The sequence below is a fragment of the Acartia tonsa genome, chromosome 2 (genome assembly GCF_053477335.1).
Source record: "Acartia tonsa isolate MP-2025a chromosome 2, ASM5347733v1, whole genome shotgun sequence".
Taxonomy (NCBI): Eukaryota; Metazoa; Arthropoda; class Copepoda; order Calanoida; family Acartiidae; genus Acartia; species Acartia tonsa.
This window is the reverse complement of record NC_137261.1, coordinates 46329332-46346385: the sequence shown is the minus strand read 5'-3', so window position 1 is coordinate 46346385 and position 17054 is coordinate 46329332. Positions and strand designations below refer to the sequence as shown.

At 32.8% G+C, this 17054-nt stretch overlaps 1 protein-coding gene across 1 annotated transcript in view; it reads left to right on the top strand.

Annotated features, from left to right (window-relative positions):
* The window catches only part of LOC145311997 (protein fem-1 homolog C), a 75199-nt gene that overhangs the window by 42059 nt on the left and 16086 nt on the right, over nt 1–17054 (top strand). Inside the window, exons 2-5 of the mRNA XM_080151073.1 lie at nt 3298–3425; nt 4319–4410; nt 6871–6952; nt 9364–9422. Of these exons, the coding sequence (XP_080007199.1) occupies nt 3298–3425; nt 4319–4410; nt 6871–6952; nt 9364–9422 (361 nt within the window). The remainder of the gene's footprint in view (nt 1–3297; nt 3426–4318; nt 4411–6870; nt 6953–9363; nt 9423–17054) is intronic.

Here is a 17054-nt window from a genome sequence, read left to right as displayed (position 1 = left end):
CATTATTATAGAATAACTATCTATGTTTAAGTTTTTATCTCTTACAGTTTCATAACTTATTTACTAAGATGGTAAAGCAAGTTTTAATTCAGAGAAAGAGACTATTATTTATACTAAAAATTAGATTAAATAGAAACATTAGACTTGCCTAAGGGTCTAAAACTTATAAGTTATTAAATTAAACTAATTTTAAAGCCCCTTTGTTTCAATTAGAATATCATTATATTGTGGATTTATGTTTCTAGAAGTAATGCTTATTATTATAGTTTTTATTAAATACAATATTGTTGTATAGTTAAATATAAATAGTTAGTTAATGCATCGTATTATGGACAGCTTTCCGCAGATATTGAAATGAAAAATTGTAAGGTTAAAGTCAGTTTTAAGGCCCGGGCAAAAAAACTGGTATTAATTTCAGGATTTTTATTTTAATTTTTCGTGGAAAATTGTCTGTAATACGATGCTATACATGATTTTTCTGTATGGCCTAGAACTGGTTCTAATCCAGCGGATATCACTCGGTTTCGGTTTCGAACTGGAGAATATATTTGATATTAAAATTATCTTTCCTAGATTTTAATGTTTTCTCTTGAGGATTAATTTGTGTTATGAGCTCAAATAATGCGCAGATAATAATTCCACGGAAAAGGACTTTGTAGGCTGAACTATAATTCATTTATTTTATTTAAAATAATAAATCTTAAATGTTGAATGTTTAACTAGAAATTTGTGTGTTAGTTTTGTCCGAAGCAGAATTTTTTACTTTCTTCATCTATGTTTAGATTGATATATTATAATTTAAGCATATTATTATGAATCACAATCCCTGAGCCAACACAATGCATTGTTATCATACATAAATTATAAATATGTATTATGTACATATATTATTAGTAGCGTAGCTGCTCTATAACTCTGTCCCGTCTGTAAGTCTTTCATGGTCTTCACGTAGAATTGACTTCTTTTTACGTTGGTGGATTTAAAAAGTAGGAACAGACCTGATTTCTTAGAATTAAATAATTCATCACATTTAATATTTAAAATATTAAAATTAAATCTATTTAAAAAAACCCGATTATTTTACTGTAAATTCTCTATTTTAAATTCTATTTTTATCAAAATGTTCAAAGCTTGTTGTTGCTGCGCTACTGCTGAACATATTTGTCATTGTATATTGTTATATGTGTTTAAGATTAAAGAAATTATCATGATCAAGTCTTTGACCTTTGATATAAGCTTCAAAGGGAGAGGTCATTTTCTAGTAAATCCCGTAAAGGTGTGTGTTATAAGGCCTAAAAATAGTAGTAGAACGATAAGGTGCTCTATATATTTGTATTTCCTATTGAATAGAACAATAGGGAAGAAATTTTTTTTTTTTTTTTTTGATAACCGTACCTGGAATATCTGAAATTTCTATCAAACGCTTTGTTTGGCTCAAACTGACACAAATAAAAAAAAATATAATTATAATAAATCAACCTGTAAAGAATGACTTCTTCCTTTGTTTAATGGTATAGATTGTTCTTAACCTTTACCTTGTACCTATAGAAAACATTATTATTATAATTATATTTTTTTTTTATTTTTGTCAGTTTGAGCCAAACAAAGCGTTTGATAGAAATTTCGTATTTTTTTAGATAATCCAGGTACGGTTATCAAAAAAAAAAAAAAAATTTCCCTATTGTTCTATTCAATAGGGAATACATATATCTAGAGCACCTTATCGTTCTACTACTATTTTTAGGCCTTATAACACACACCTTTACGGGATTTACTAGAAAATGACCTCTCCCTTTATTTTGCGTAGAGAGATTCTGTACATAACAGATCTATAGTATAGATGTTTATACAGACAACTACCTCCCTTCATTTTTCAAAGACCTCTTTCGTTTGCTTCTAAATTATTATCAGCTACTTGGCTGTGTTAATATAAGTGACACCATTGGTTGATTTTCAATGACTTAATAGAAAGGTTGCGCAAGGTGGTTGCGATGGGGAAATATAGTTATTTAACCCTTTCTCCCTCTAGTGTTTTACTCTAATCTGTACATTATCAAAAGTAGAGTAAAAGTTCTAAACATATTTTTTTTCTATCCAAAACTTGTATCTTATTATTAAACTGACCAAAATCATATGAACAATTGAATTATAGCGTCATTTCATCAATTTACTTTAATCTTATTTGACTAAGGCTCTTCCATTCTTGATTAGAATCCGTATGCTTAAGCGTTACTTAAAAGATTCAACTCCTGTTCCTTTTTTTATCAGGAGATAGGGGGACAATGAGCTGTTTTGTTTATTACACTAGTCTCCAAAGTTTGATAATTACACATTCTTATTTGTTGGCTTTACAACTTTGGGGGACTTTTGATTGGTTAGTCCAAACGTTTCAACCACTAATTCTAATCTACATAAGGGGTAATTTTGTGTATCATCATTGGAGATGTTAATCAATTTATCGGCCATTGTCTTATTTCTTTAGATCCCTGATTTTCATACTTCACATAATAGATGTTAATATTTTTTGCTCCCTTTTTATGAAACAAGATGACATAAGAAAATTTCCACAATTGCTTCAAAACCGATTAATTTCCCCTGGATTAGAACCGGTTCTCAGCCATACTGAAAAATCATGCATAGCATCGTGTTACAGACAACTCTCCACGACTAATAAAATAAAAATTATGAAATTAATACCAGTTTTGTTAGTCAAGGCCTTAAGTCACTCTTGGCAAACAAAACTGGTTTTTATCTTATAATTTTTTATTATACTATTTGCGAGAAGCTGTCTATAATACGATGCGATAAATAACTATTGCTCTTTTTATGAAACAAAATTTAAAGACCACACATGATGAAAAATCACATGTTAATAATTGATTTTTCAAATCAACAACAAAAAATTCCATTCCTTTATGACATGTGACAAAAAAGTTTCTATGGAATGATATTTTAATTTTGTTTTCTTGGAAAATCTATCATATTAAACCATGTTAATATGAACTAAAGATTTCTTAAAACGTTTCTCTGCCCTGGTAGCTAGGGGTTCTAAACCAGAGACAAATGCAACCATCCCTAATGGATTTATTATTTCTTGAATCTTACACGAGATTATCATGTACTCTAATTAAAGATAAACTTGTAGTAAAAATAATGATCCACCTTCGCACTAGATGAACGAACTGGCCAATAAATGATGTTCATGATCGCAACTTGAATTGACGACAATTTTTCCCCTACCATAATATCCATGTATATTCTACATCAATTTTTTTAACGATAATTATTTAATTTCAGATATTCTTGGATCACCGACCGAAGGAAGAGGTGGCTAAACTGGTAACCGCCAGAACCAACGGTGCTACGCCACTTGTCCTGTCGTGTCGCAACGGTCACCAGGAAGTTGTTCAGTACCTTGTTGACAGGTAAGATCTTAGAAACAGCCCTTGATCTCTTGCAATGTTTATAGGTTGGTTAAAGGTAGGGGCGTTAGTAGAGTAATTTTTTTGGTGGCAGGGAACATTTTGAATGTAAATTATACTGGTACCCAAAGTTTTTCAAACACTAGAACCAATTCCTTAGGTACAAACTAGCAATATCCAAACTATCCAATCAATAATTTGAATCAGTAGTGTTAATTTTATTTGATTCTTTATTTGTCTTTATCATTTACTTACAAAAATTACATTTAAAGTATAACAACATTATTTTAAAAGTCATTCACAATATTAAAAAAAAATTGGATAATAATTATTTATGTACATATATTAAAGAATATTATATCAAAATTACAATGGTTATAAGGAATTTTTTTACATACTGTGACATTCCCTTTGTTCAGCCTTAATTTAAGTCTTCATAAAATAATAGTGGATCACATTTAAGATGTGATTGGCAGACTGAATAAGGAAGGGAGGTGCCGGGACAGTTTTATTTAGAGCAGATTGCTCTGAAAGTTGTGTTAATTTTGCTTATTATAAATGATTAGGCAGACCTAACTATCAAACTAATCAAAACTAAACATAATTCTTTTTTGTGAATAGTCTCTTTCGTGGCAACGCCCCTTAAGAGGCTATCCGTCGTATTTTTAAAATAGCTTTCTATAGGTTATTTTAGGTTAGGTTAGGTTATATTGGGTTAGGTGACTGCCCCACAGGGTTAGAGCCCCCCGCAGGGGATAGAAATAGGAGAAAAGCTACTGTGGAAAAAAAACGAAGAAACGCCCCTTAAGAGGCGTCGCCACGAAAGGGACTATACCCCTTTTTATGAAAAATTAAGCTTCTCAATTGATACCTACCAATTTGATTTGTAAATTTAGATGTGAAGCCAATGTTGAACAAGCAGGATCAGTCACATTCGACGGTGAAACTATAGAAGGAGCTCCTCCGCTTTGGTGCGCAGCTGCAGCAGGTTAGCACCACAGATCATTTCATGCACCAACAGACCAAGTAACCGACAGATGGACAGATTTTAAAAAAAGACATATTAATAAACGTTTCCAGATTAACAATTAACTTAGATAAGGGATTTATTATTACGTGGATCTTACACGATCTTTTACTTTAATAAAGTGAAACTTGTAACTGACTAAAATAACGATACCCCATCCCATCAGGTCCACAGCTGGATGAAAGAACAGACCATAAATAAGTTCCACGAGAGTAAGCTAAATTGACGACAATTTTTATCCTGTCATTACACCAAAGTATATTATGTATCCATTATTAAAGGATAAAAAAAGATTAATTGATAGAATAATTAAGATTATAATAACAGACTGCCTAATAGTATACGTCAATAAGACAACGTAATTATTATTTTTATAAAAAAATTAATATCTTTTCTCGTATTCATTCGAATCCGGTGGATAGGAACCGGTTCTCATGAATACGAAAAAACTATGTCTAGCATCGTATTATATCCAGTTTTCTACGAATATAGAAATGTACAATCATAAGATTAAAACTAGTTTTTTTAGCCGGTGCCTCCGGCACCACGGGGCTCAAAAAACTAGTTTTAATCTTATAATTGTACTTTCTATATCCGCGGAAAGCCGTTTATAATACGATGCGAGAAATAACTATTCTAACATACATACACAGCTTGTTATCTCAGTTTAGAAGAAAAAATATATTATGAAAAATATGACAAAATCAACAACGTCCATAGGCGGATAGTGCATCAAATTTTTTGTTTGTTTATGTCAATTTTAGGTTAGGTTAGGTCAAGTAAAGGTTAAAAGAGCCCTGCAGGGATAGTTCATAAGGGATATGGCCCGTAGTAACTTTTCAAGAATTTTAAAATAGTAGGGTTAGAGGTAGGTCAATAAATAGGTTTGAGTGAAAGCACCCTTCTGTAGATACTAAAATTTGTTTAGGAATCATTGATAAAATGAAGAAAATAAAACATTTTCTCGTATTCATTCGAATCCGGTGGATAGGAACCGGTTCTCATTCATACTCGGGGCTAAAAAAAACTAGTTTTAATCTTATAATTGTACATTCTATATCCGCGGAAAGCCGTTTATAATACGATGCGAGAAATAACTATATTCATATTTTCTGGGTTTTTAAGGCTCTAATGATATAATTATTTGGTATTTTGGGTCTTTTTGTGCATGCTAGGTGAAACTTGTAGAGCTGCTAAAAATATTGATATTATTGATAAAATACTAGAATATTTTATACATATATGAACGTCAATGTATTTATTTTCAAACTGTACAACGTTATTATGTTAGGTATTATGTGATGCATTGTATCTCTCAAAACATATAATCCCGAAACATGTTGTGCAGCAAGATCTCGTAAACAGCTGATTACGTGTTTCGTATTGATATTGGGCTGGTTTTATACCCTACATACCCTTACATCTTCTAAAGGAGAACAAATCTCCTACCAAAAAATGTCTTTTTTTTCCAAACAAACGAAATTGAAGGGTTTATCCCACATTTTTGGACGAAATAACATGTTTCTATAGAGGTAGTAAATGAAAATATAAAATATAATTCTGGATGCAGGGGTATAAGTTTCTAAACCAAGATCTTACACTACAGACAATAAAAACTTTTTAGTTTTTACTTGCAATAAATTTTTAATTATGAAATTATCATACTGAATAAAACTTTTAATTAAAGTATTTTTATTTCACACATTACTAACCAACAAACTTTAGGTAGCTTTATCTTTCTTGTTTTTTTCTTCTAAGAAATATAACTATCTAAAATAATCTTTATAAAACCATTTTTTAGTACCGAAATTATTCCATCTTTTGTAATAAAGTAGAATATAAAGTATAAATCGACGTCATTTTAACTTTATAAATTCTAAGTATTGAATGTTTTATTTAAGTCAAGAAGACACAACTCTTAAATTTAACAATTCGTTGAAGAACTTTATTTTAATATCAAGTCTGATTGAAATAAAATGCAATAGATTAATTGACACTTTTAGAAGCTTACGTAATAATTTTATTGTATTTTAATTCATCATTCTGTGAGTCTTAATTAAAAGTTGATATTATGAAAATTGTCGTTGATTTAGGTTGCTAACCTGGAACTCATTTATTGGCCAGTACGTTCATCTAGTAGGAGGCAAGGGGATGGTGTGCATGCGGGGTATCGATATTTTAGTCCGCTGGTGTTTCACTTTATTAGAGAACATGAAAATCTGGTGCAACATCCAAGTAATAATAAATCCATTATTAAGGTCACTTGGAAATAGTGAAGCTGGTGTAACATCCATGTAATAATAAATCCATTATTTCAGTTCACTTGGAAATATCCATGTAATTATAAATCCATTATTTCAGGTCACTTGGAAATAGTGAAGCTTGTGTAACATCCATGTAATAATAAATCCAATATTTCAGGTCACTTGGAAATAGTGAAGCTGCTGGTAAAGAGTGGCGCCAATGTAAACTCAACAACAAAAACAAACTCCACTCCACTTAGGCAATTTATTCAATATATTTTTTATTTGAGGATCTGCTTATAAAGTAATTAGTTATATTTAGGACTCGGCAGCCGTGCGTCCGCCGGCTGTAATCCTTAGGGAAATCAAACTTTTACAATTTTAAAATCATCCTGAAATCTTAATCTGTTACAAATATGGCATCTCTCTTTTCCAAAAAAAAAATTCAAAGCATCCAAAGGGGTTTAATTTTGAGGTTTAGTCGTGGCTGACGCTCGGCTGCCGAGCCCTGGGTAAATACAAAAACTCTCCGTCAATTCTGTAGGGTTTTTACAGCACTGACATTTTCAATGGCAGTTGCTTTAATGCAGCATATACCAACAATGAATTAATTCGGAAAAAAATCACGAAATCTATACGTGTTTTTCAGCTGTCGTTGGGTGGCAACACATCGTAAAATTGACGACCTCTCCATTTGCCCCCCAAATATTATTTTATATTTATTTCGCTTGTTGGTTATACCTTATACCTGGCTTTAATGTAGTTCGAATTTGGAACTGAACCGCTGTTTCCTTCTGTATAATCCTGTACTTTTGTGCTATATTAAACCGAGTGCTGTAACGTTTTCGTTCTGAGTACCTTTTTGTTAGTTTTTATAAGTGTCATTTATGCAATTTTATTTAAATGAGAATGGGCAAACAATCAATCGTATGTAAAACTAAAAACGTAAACTGTATCAAAAAAAAACTTTTTGATTAATTTTCTTGTGGAAACTAAAACTAAATTAAGGCGAATTTGGTAAAAAAAAAACCTTAACTAAATAATTTTCTTTTGTGAATAAAACACATTTCTAACAAAAAACTGAACAATGCGGAATATTTAAAATTTCTCCAATTTGAATACGTCTTGTTGTATAGAAAAAAGAAAGACAAGACTATTGTCTAATTATTTGAAAAATATTATATTCTTTCTACTTTAGACAAGGGTTCTTGGATAGGTGAATGGAGTATTTTTTTAGGAACATTTGTTCATTTTTTATTTGTAATCATTGCCTTACTGATAGATCGTCATGCCTTGTGATTTATTAACAATACCTTACTTTGTTAAAATATCCTACTAATCCTTTCTAATCTGAAATTATTGTTGACTTGTACTTATCAAGTTTTGACATTCCATATTGTTCATGTTCGTTTGTTCTATCGTTTGACTATCAGAGCTTCGCTTTTATTAATATTGTCATCCTTGTTTTAATTAAACCAATACCTACTTGACTTTTTCCACGTTAGATTTTCCATTCATTTATCCCTGATAGTGTTTAAAACTATAACTAAAAATACTTTGAGCTCGGCCGTGAAAAGGACAAGGATTGGACAAGTTTTCTAAAAAAACAAACAGTCGATTTACAAAATCAAAGTTAAGAATGAATGGACTTTGCAGTCCTTTTTCATCCCCTAATAGTTTCACACACCCCTGGTGAATCGCTGTGCACGCCACTGTTATGGCTAATTTTTAGCAAACTTTTCTTTAGCATGCATGGCCCTATTTTTGGATGAGTAGATAGTGAATTTAAAACGCATTTAACTTTCCGCCCAGACAGATATTGTGAAAAAAATAACATTGAAATTTATCATTTCTAAAGTCAATTATGTGTAGGGGAATCACAGTAATGTTTTATGCTACCCAAGGCTGAAATTTTAATACTATACTTTAGAAACTTTTTCTTGTAAGAACTAGCAGAAAAATATTAAAATTAAAAGAAAGAATTTTACAAACAACAACACTTGAAATTTTGTTTTTCCTTGTCAAGTAATATTTTCTTTTTAAAAACTTAACTTTTGTAAGGCCCATACGTCTATAGCTCTAATGGCAAATTTATATATGTTTAAATCGTCCAATTGAATTCTAACATTCCCTGGTGATTTCTTTATTATATAGGTACAATTTATAAAGCAAATTAACTCTATAGTCATTGCTTTAGTCTTTACATTACTTACATGTTAATTTATAAGAGTTAGCCTATTAATTTGATTTTTATGAAATGGTAATATCTTTGACGATCAGACACAATATCAAAAGGCGAAGCATCTTTATAATTACATTCTAAATTTAAAATACGTCATCATTTTTAATAATTTTATGATAGATTAACCTCGATTTTTTGTCCAGACTTCTGATTGACTGTTAATTTTTTTCAATGTCACCATTACTATGTTACAGTGTTCGTCCGACTGTCCGACAAACACAGATATTTTAACAAGGGATCTAAAGGGATAAGACAATGGCCGATAAATTTATTTACACCCCCAATGTTGATCATATAGTCAACGAATAAGAAAATGTTATAATAAAACTTTGGGGCCTAATGTAATAAAAAGTCCAATATCCCATCCCTCCATGTGTTGTAACCCTTGACAACTAAATTATTTTGAATAAAATGTGTGTGTATGTGCAGAGCGGCCTGTTTTGATGGTCATTTCGAAATTGTTAAATACCTTGTAGAACACAATGCAGGTGAGTGAGATAGATAGATAAATAGATATAAAGTAGATAGACAGAAGCACAGATAGATAGAAAATGCTAGGTTAGATACCTGGTAGAATATAATGCAGCTAAGATAGAAAATATATGTCTAGATTGATGTTACAAATAAGAGAACAACTAGATTATATTTAGATGTGAGTATTGGTAGGGACAAGGGACCAGGATTCTAAAACAATTCTAAGTGATAATTTCCCCTAAACTTACTTCCCTCATCCCACCCCTTTTTTATCCACTTCCGGTATTATCCTCTTATAGTTTTTTTCAATGATGAAAATTTGAGTACCTTCACTCATATGACTGAAACCTGAAGTTAAGTAAAATAATAAGCAGTCTTAACGCAGCGTATTGGGCCATACGTAAAAAAGCTGTGATTTTAATATTTTTCCACTTAAAAATTTGTGCAATTGAATGGCTTCTCTCTCTTCACTTTAAATATGCTGTGTCTGACGTCAATAGTGAGTAACAGGGATAAGGACACTATTCTCATAATTTCATAGTATAACAGGATCTATGTGTGTATCTGTGCAGGGGGATCCCGCTGAACCGATATGGTTCTCCTTTAACATCTCATGGTCTCTTTATACTAGGAAAGTTTTGAACTATGTTTGGGGAGGGTACCACCACCTTCCCAAGAGAAAACTTTATGACATAAAGGGCGGTTTTAAGAAAGGGTACGATCACTTTTTAGGTTGAGCATGAGGGATTGAGGATATTTGAAGCTAACTTTAAACTTAAGCTTTAAAAAGTACAAATTGTAGTTTTTGACGGTTGCGGAGTATCCGCCACCAGTTTATCCTATTGGTTCCATCGGGATTCCTCCTACACGGGATTCCTCCCACTGAATTCCTCCCACGGGATTCCTCCCAAACGGGATACCTCCCACACGGGATTCCTCCCACAAGGGATTCCTCCCACACGGGATCCCTCCCACGGGATTCCTCCCAAACGGGATACCTCCCACGGTATTCCTCCCACACGGGATCCCTCCCACGGGATTCCTCCCAAACGGGATACCTCCCACGGTATTCCTCCCACACGGAATCCCTCCCACGGGATTCCTCCCAAACGGGATACCTCCCACGGTATTCCTCCCACACGGGATCCCTCCCACGGAATTCCTCCCAAACGGGATACCTCCCACGGTATTCCTCCCACATGGGATCCCTCCCACGGGATTCCTCCCAAACGGGATACCTCCCACGGTATTCCTCCCAAACGGGATACCTCCCACGGTATTCCTCCCACACGGGATCCCTCCCACGGGATTCCTCCCAAACGGGATACCTCCCACGGTATTCCTCCCACACGGGATCCCTCCCACAGTATTCCTCCCACACGGGATCTCTCCCACGGTATTCCTCCCACATTGGATCCCTCCCACGGAATTCCTCCCACACGGGATACCTCCCACGGTATTCCTCCCACACAGGATACCTCCCATTGTATTCCTCCCACATGGGATCCCTCCCACGGTATTCCTCCCACACGGGACTCCTCCTAAAAATGTTTCAATTTTTTCCCATTTTCAATTTTTCAGGGTGGGGTGACCTTCCACACCCCTGTAAAAAAAATTTTAAAAAAAATTTTTTTTTTTCATTTTAAAATTTTCGAGAGGGGGGTCACCTTCCACACCCCCCTAAAAAATTTTTTTTTAAATTTTTTTTTTCTTTTCATTTTCAATTTTGTTGAGTGTGGTGACTTCCCACACCCCAAAAAAAATTTTTATTCAAATTTTTTTTTTGTCATTTAAAAATTTTTTTTTCTTTCATTTTCAAATTTTTGGGGTTGGGGTGACCTCCCACACTTCCATAACAATTTTTTTCAAATTTTTTTTATTTTATTTTCGGAGGTGGGATGACCTTCCACACCCCCCTAAAAAAATTTTTTTTTCAAAATTTTGTTTTCCTTCATTTTCAAATTTTAAACTTTTAGGAGGATGGGGTAATCTCCCACATTCCCCTAAAAAATTTTTCAAATTTATATTTTTTGCCATTTAAAATTTTTTTATTATTTGAAAAAAAAAATTTTAGGGGGGTGTTGGAGGTCACCCCAACCCAAAAAATTTTAAATCCAGAAAAGAAAAAAAATTTGAAAAAAATATTTTAGGGAGGTGTGGAAGGTTACCTTACCACCGAAAAATTGAAAATGGAAAAAGAATAAAATTTGAAGAAAAAAAATTTTTAGGGGGGTGTGGAAGGTCATCCCACCCCCGAAAATGAAAAAAAAAAATTTGAAAAAAAATTTTTATGGAAGTGTTGGAGGTCACCCAAACCCCAAAAATTTGAAAATGAAAGAAAAAAAATTTTTAGGGGTTTGTGGAAAAAAATTTGAATAAAATTTTTTTTGGGGGTGTGGGAGGTCACCCCACCCTCAACAAAATTGAATATGGAAAAAAAAAAATTTGAAAAAAAAATTTTTTTAGGGGGATGTGAGAGGTCATCACACCCCCGAAAATCTTAAAATGAAAAAATAAAAAATTTGAAAAAAAAATTTTATGGAGGTGTGGGAGGTTATCCCACCCCAAAAAATTTAAAATGAAATTACGGGGATGTGGAAGGTCACCCCACCCTGAAAAATTGTAAAAATTTGAAAATTAAAGAAAAAATTTGAAAAATTTTTTTTTACGGGGGTGTGGAAGGTCACCCCACCCTGAAAAATTGTAAATGGGAAAAAATTGAAACATTTTTAGGAGGAGTCCCATGTGGGAGGAATACCGTGGGAGGGATCCCGTGTGGGAGGAATACCGTGGGAGGTATCCTGTTTGGGAGGAATACCGTGGGAGGTATCCTGTTTGGGAGGAATCCCGTGGGAGGAATACCGTGGGAGGTATCCCGTTTGGGAGGAATCCTGTGGGAGGGATCCCGTGTGGGAGGAATACCGTGGGAGGTAACCTGTGTGGGAGGAATTCCGTGGGAGGGATCCCGTGTGGGAGGAATACCATGGGAGGTATCCCGTTTGGGAGGAATCCCGTGGGAGGGATCCCGTGTGGGAGGAATACCGTGGGAGGTATCCCGTGTGGGAGGAATTCCGTGGGAGGGATCCCGTGTGGGAGGAATACCGTGGGAGGTATCCCGTTTGGGAGGAATCCCGTGGGAGGGATCCCGTGTGGGAGGAATACCGTGGGAGGTATCCCGTTTGGGAGGAATCCCGTGGGAGGGATCCCGGTTGGGAGGAATCCCGTGTGGGAGGAGTCCCGTGTGGGAGGAATACCGTGGGAGGGATCCCGTTGGGAGGAATCCAGTGGGAGGAATTCCGTGGGGAGGAATCCCGTGACTACCTATCCTATTATTTTTTTTCTCCAATTTACATATCCCTGTCCAAGGAGAAGGAAAAAACATATCTCGAGGTCGTCTCAGAGACATTTTCAATAAACGGAGTTAGAAAAAAAAGGAGCACTGGAAAAAGGAGACAAACTAAAGTGGAGAAATAGAAAAGAAAGAAGATAAAGAGAGAGAAATAGCATAATTTTATTTTGACCATAAATAGGGATATACTTTCCAAAAACAAAAATTTGCATATGTCATGTAAAATCGCGAATGTAATTACAGTTTTGTAAAAGAGATTAAAGAAAACGCAAAAAATGGCAATTGAAGAATGTTAAAGCAATTTTTTTTATCGTCATTTAAATTCAAAATCCTTATGTTATAAAGTTATATATTCTAATTATTGTATTCTCAGATTAACAAATGGCCGGACTTCCTCTACCTATAAAATAGCTTCAGCACAAAATAATTTTCCGTAGTGCAATCCCTGTCCCCAATCTTTGACTAGGTATTGCAATCCTTTACAGGCAATTAAAAGTTTATCACGCGATCTTAAAATAACCTGGAATATCATAATTATCTCTATAATAATATTCATAAAAAACAACAATCTACAAAAGGATAAAAAACTAAATTGAAAATAGGCTCTCAACTTAAGCAGGGATCAAAGGGATAAGACAATGGCCGATAAATTTATGTATATCCCCAATGATGATACACAAAATTACCTCTACTGAAGATTACAATTAGTGGTTGAAACGTTTAGACACTCAACTTATTGAACAAACCAATCAAAATTATTAAAAGTCTCCAAAGTTGTAAAGCCAACGAATAAGAAAACGCTATTATAAAACTTTGGGGACTAGTTTGTTCTCTTCCTTCCTGAAAATATCAAGAACAATTTTTTAGCAATTGAAATCTAATAACATTAAGAAAATATTTAGAAAGGTTTTTCAATTAAAAATTATTTCTAAAATCTTCATGTCAGTTTCACCGAAAAAGCTAAATTAATTTAGCAGTTTAAAATAGTATTTTATTAATTATAGAATTAGAAAAACGATCGTAATTATGTACGTTTGGACAAACCTTATTTATTGAGTAGCTTAGCTACTTCAAATATTTGACTTTCCAAATTTTTAGACAATATGCTGTCTTAAAAATGTTAAATCCCAAAAAATATTTTTTTGAGCTAATAAAGACAACATTTATTTAAGGCGTAAAACTTAAACACTTTGTAAAGATATGTTAATTATACAAGGATGTCAACATCCTGTAAAACAATAAAATAACATAAAACGAATAGAAAAATCTTAAAGTTTTACTCAAACTTGTTTTCTATGTATCATAAGTAAATTGTCAATAAATCACAGATAATGACATTGTTTTTATCTTTAATTCTTAGAGAAATATTTGGTTGAATTTCAAAATTCTCTTTACAATAACAGAAAATTTTAATGATATAAAATGTAGCTACTCAATTAAATTATAGCTATTAGATTAGGACATTTCATGGGCAGTAGTTAATTATAGAAATGCTTCGGTGCCAAACAAAGTAGGCATTAGATAGAAATGGCTTTATTATTACTTGGATCTTACACAAGATTATTATTTACTCTAATAAAGTGAAACTTGTAGCTGGCTAAATAACAATTCTTCCATTTACCTCCTTTACCCCATCCCGTCCATTTCTACTGGATAAAGGAACTGACCAATAAGTAATGTCCAACCTAAATTTGACAATTTTTCCCCTGTCATAATATCCACATTTATTTAAAATCCATTTAGAAATTGCAATAGTTGCACCCACATCAATTTTAACATAGTTCCTTATGTAAATCTTTAGTAACTTTAGTCATCTCTTTTCCTGTTTGTTTTTACAAAAAACAACTTGAAATTGGCAAGGTGCCACTTGTTTGCGTAATAAAGTACTTGTGAAAGTAATAGGAGGCTCATTCAGTGTCAATTAAGTAGCTCTTACATGATGTAATTTTGGTTTAAAAACTTTTCCAGAAAGACAAGAATATGTTTATTTTAAGAGATTTTTTCCCCTCACTTTTTTGATGGTGGAGTTACCTTCGTTCAAAATAGTATAAAATATAAAAGACATTTGAGAAGCTTAACTGTAAAGGCCACTCTGATCTGTCCAGCGGTCAGTCAGATCCTCTAGCACTCACAGACACACATTCTGCCTCTTTTATATGAGTATTAACAAAGAAACCTAACTCTGGGAGTGTCCTCTAAGTTAGCATGTCTGTTTCCATGAGCCTAGGAAAATCGTGGATTTTTTACCCATACAAACTGTATTGATTCTAATATGCTGGAATGTGAAGTTTATTCAATAAAACTAAATTTGAATTGGCTATTGGCTATAATCTAAATAATTATATTTTTTGTTGAAATGGTTTTTGTCACGTCAACTACCTATTGTGTTTAATAGAAAGACATTTTTTAATTTTCAGTAAAAGAATTTGTTTGAAGAATATTTTTCCTATCTTATGGAGAAAATATATATATTTGAAAGGAATGCGGGTTTAATTAATAGTGGCAGTCACATGCTGAATTAGGAAATAGCCGTTACATATATTAAATATTTTATTTCTTTCTTACATCAACCTTTTTACTCTATAGCTTAAAATACCTTGATGATTTTAAGGCATATTGCACATTTATTTAAATGTTAAAAACAAGAATAAGAGACAATCATGTTTAAATAGAATGCTACAAATCTTCCATGGCACATGTAAATATTGTGTAAGTTTGACTTAAACAAAGCGTTTGACTATTTTCTTCTCCCCCACTCACTATGCAATTGATATGTTATTTCTTGGATGTTGCACCACATTTTCATGTACTCTGATATAAAGTGATGCTTGTAGCTGGCTAGATTAACGACACATCCCATCCAACCCCTTTACCATAGCCCCTCCATTCCTAGTGGAACAAACTGAACAATAAATGAGGTCCATATTAGCAAAGTAAAATGACGACAAATTTTACCCTGTCAATATATCCACATATATCCTATATCCATTCACTATACACACTTTACTATTTGTGTGATGCAACCAAAAATGTGTATTTGTAATTTTTTCAAACGATGCAATTCCATAGTTTGGGTAGTTTTTCTGTCTGCTTTACTGACGGATTGCTCTTGCTAATCATTACATAATTAGATATAAATCATGGTTTAGAAAGGTTTATTTAGCTTAAAAAGCAAACAAATCCCATACTTAATGTTTTATAAAATTTTTATTTTTCAAAAATGTAGTTTGAAAAGCCTCGCTTTTATGGAAGCTCTTGTTGATTTTCATTTAATTTAACAGGATTCGTTTTGTAATATACAAATTCTATAAGTTATCTTAACAAATTGTGTCATTAAAACTTTTGTTAGTTTTTAACTTTATTTCTGTTTAAAATACTAGTGAATTCACCCTTAGGGGGTGTTGAGGGGGTGTACGTTATTGCTCGTCATTTTATCTTTAATTACGAAGCTGGGTTATTTATTTGAATACCTTTGAGACATATAACAGGCTTTCCAGTGAAGGAGAATTAAATTGTTACAACAATTTGCATTTTATTGTGATTTCTTAGCATTTTCTATAATTCATAAAAAAAAACCATAAAGGGGGAGGTAGGTTGTGCTAAAATTTCGTAAGGGTGTGAGTTTTAAGGCTTAAAAACAGAGTACAACGATAATTTCACTAAATATTTTTTAATAATACTCTGTCTATAGTTCTTTTCATTAAGGAATACACATATTTTGTGAATTTTATCGTTCAACTACCGTTTCTAAGCCTTAAAACTCACACATTTACGGAATTTTAGCACATTCTACCTCATCCTTTAGGTACAATCCTTAATCTCTTGTATTCGTTAAAGTACTTTAAAAATGAATGAAAAATACTCAAAATAGTTATTAACAAGTTAAACTAAGTGCAAATGTCCAATTAAGACAAACTTGCCGTAAAGTACACACAAAAACTTCACAAGTTGAGCAGATTTGATAAATAGCATTTTTTCTTCACACATGTACACTTATAAAACTTTGAGTTTTCTAACTTTTAAATGTTTTTTAAGATTTGGGAAAATATAACACTTAAAAATACAGCCAGGATAATCCTGTCAAACATAGCAGGCATTAATTATAAGATTCCATTTTTATTTTTGGTGACAAATTGACTATGATACAATGCAATACAAACTTTTTCAGTACGGCTTAGACCCGCTTATGACTTGGCAGATTTGAATCGGATTCGTAGTCTTACTGGAATAGTTATTTATCGCATCGTATTATAGACAGCTTTCCGGGGATATTATAATAAAATTATTAGATAAAATT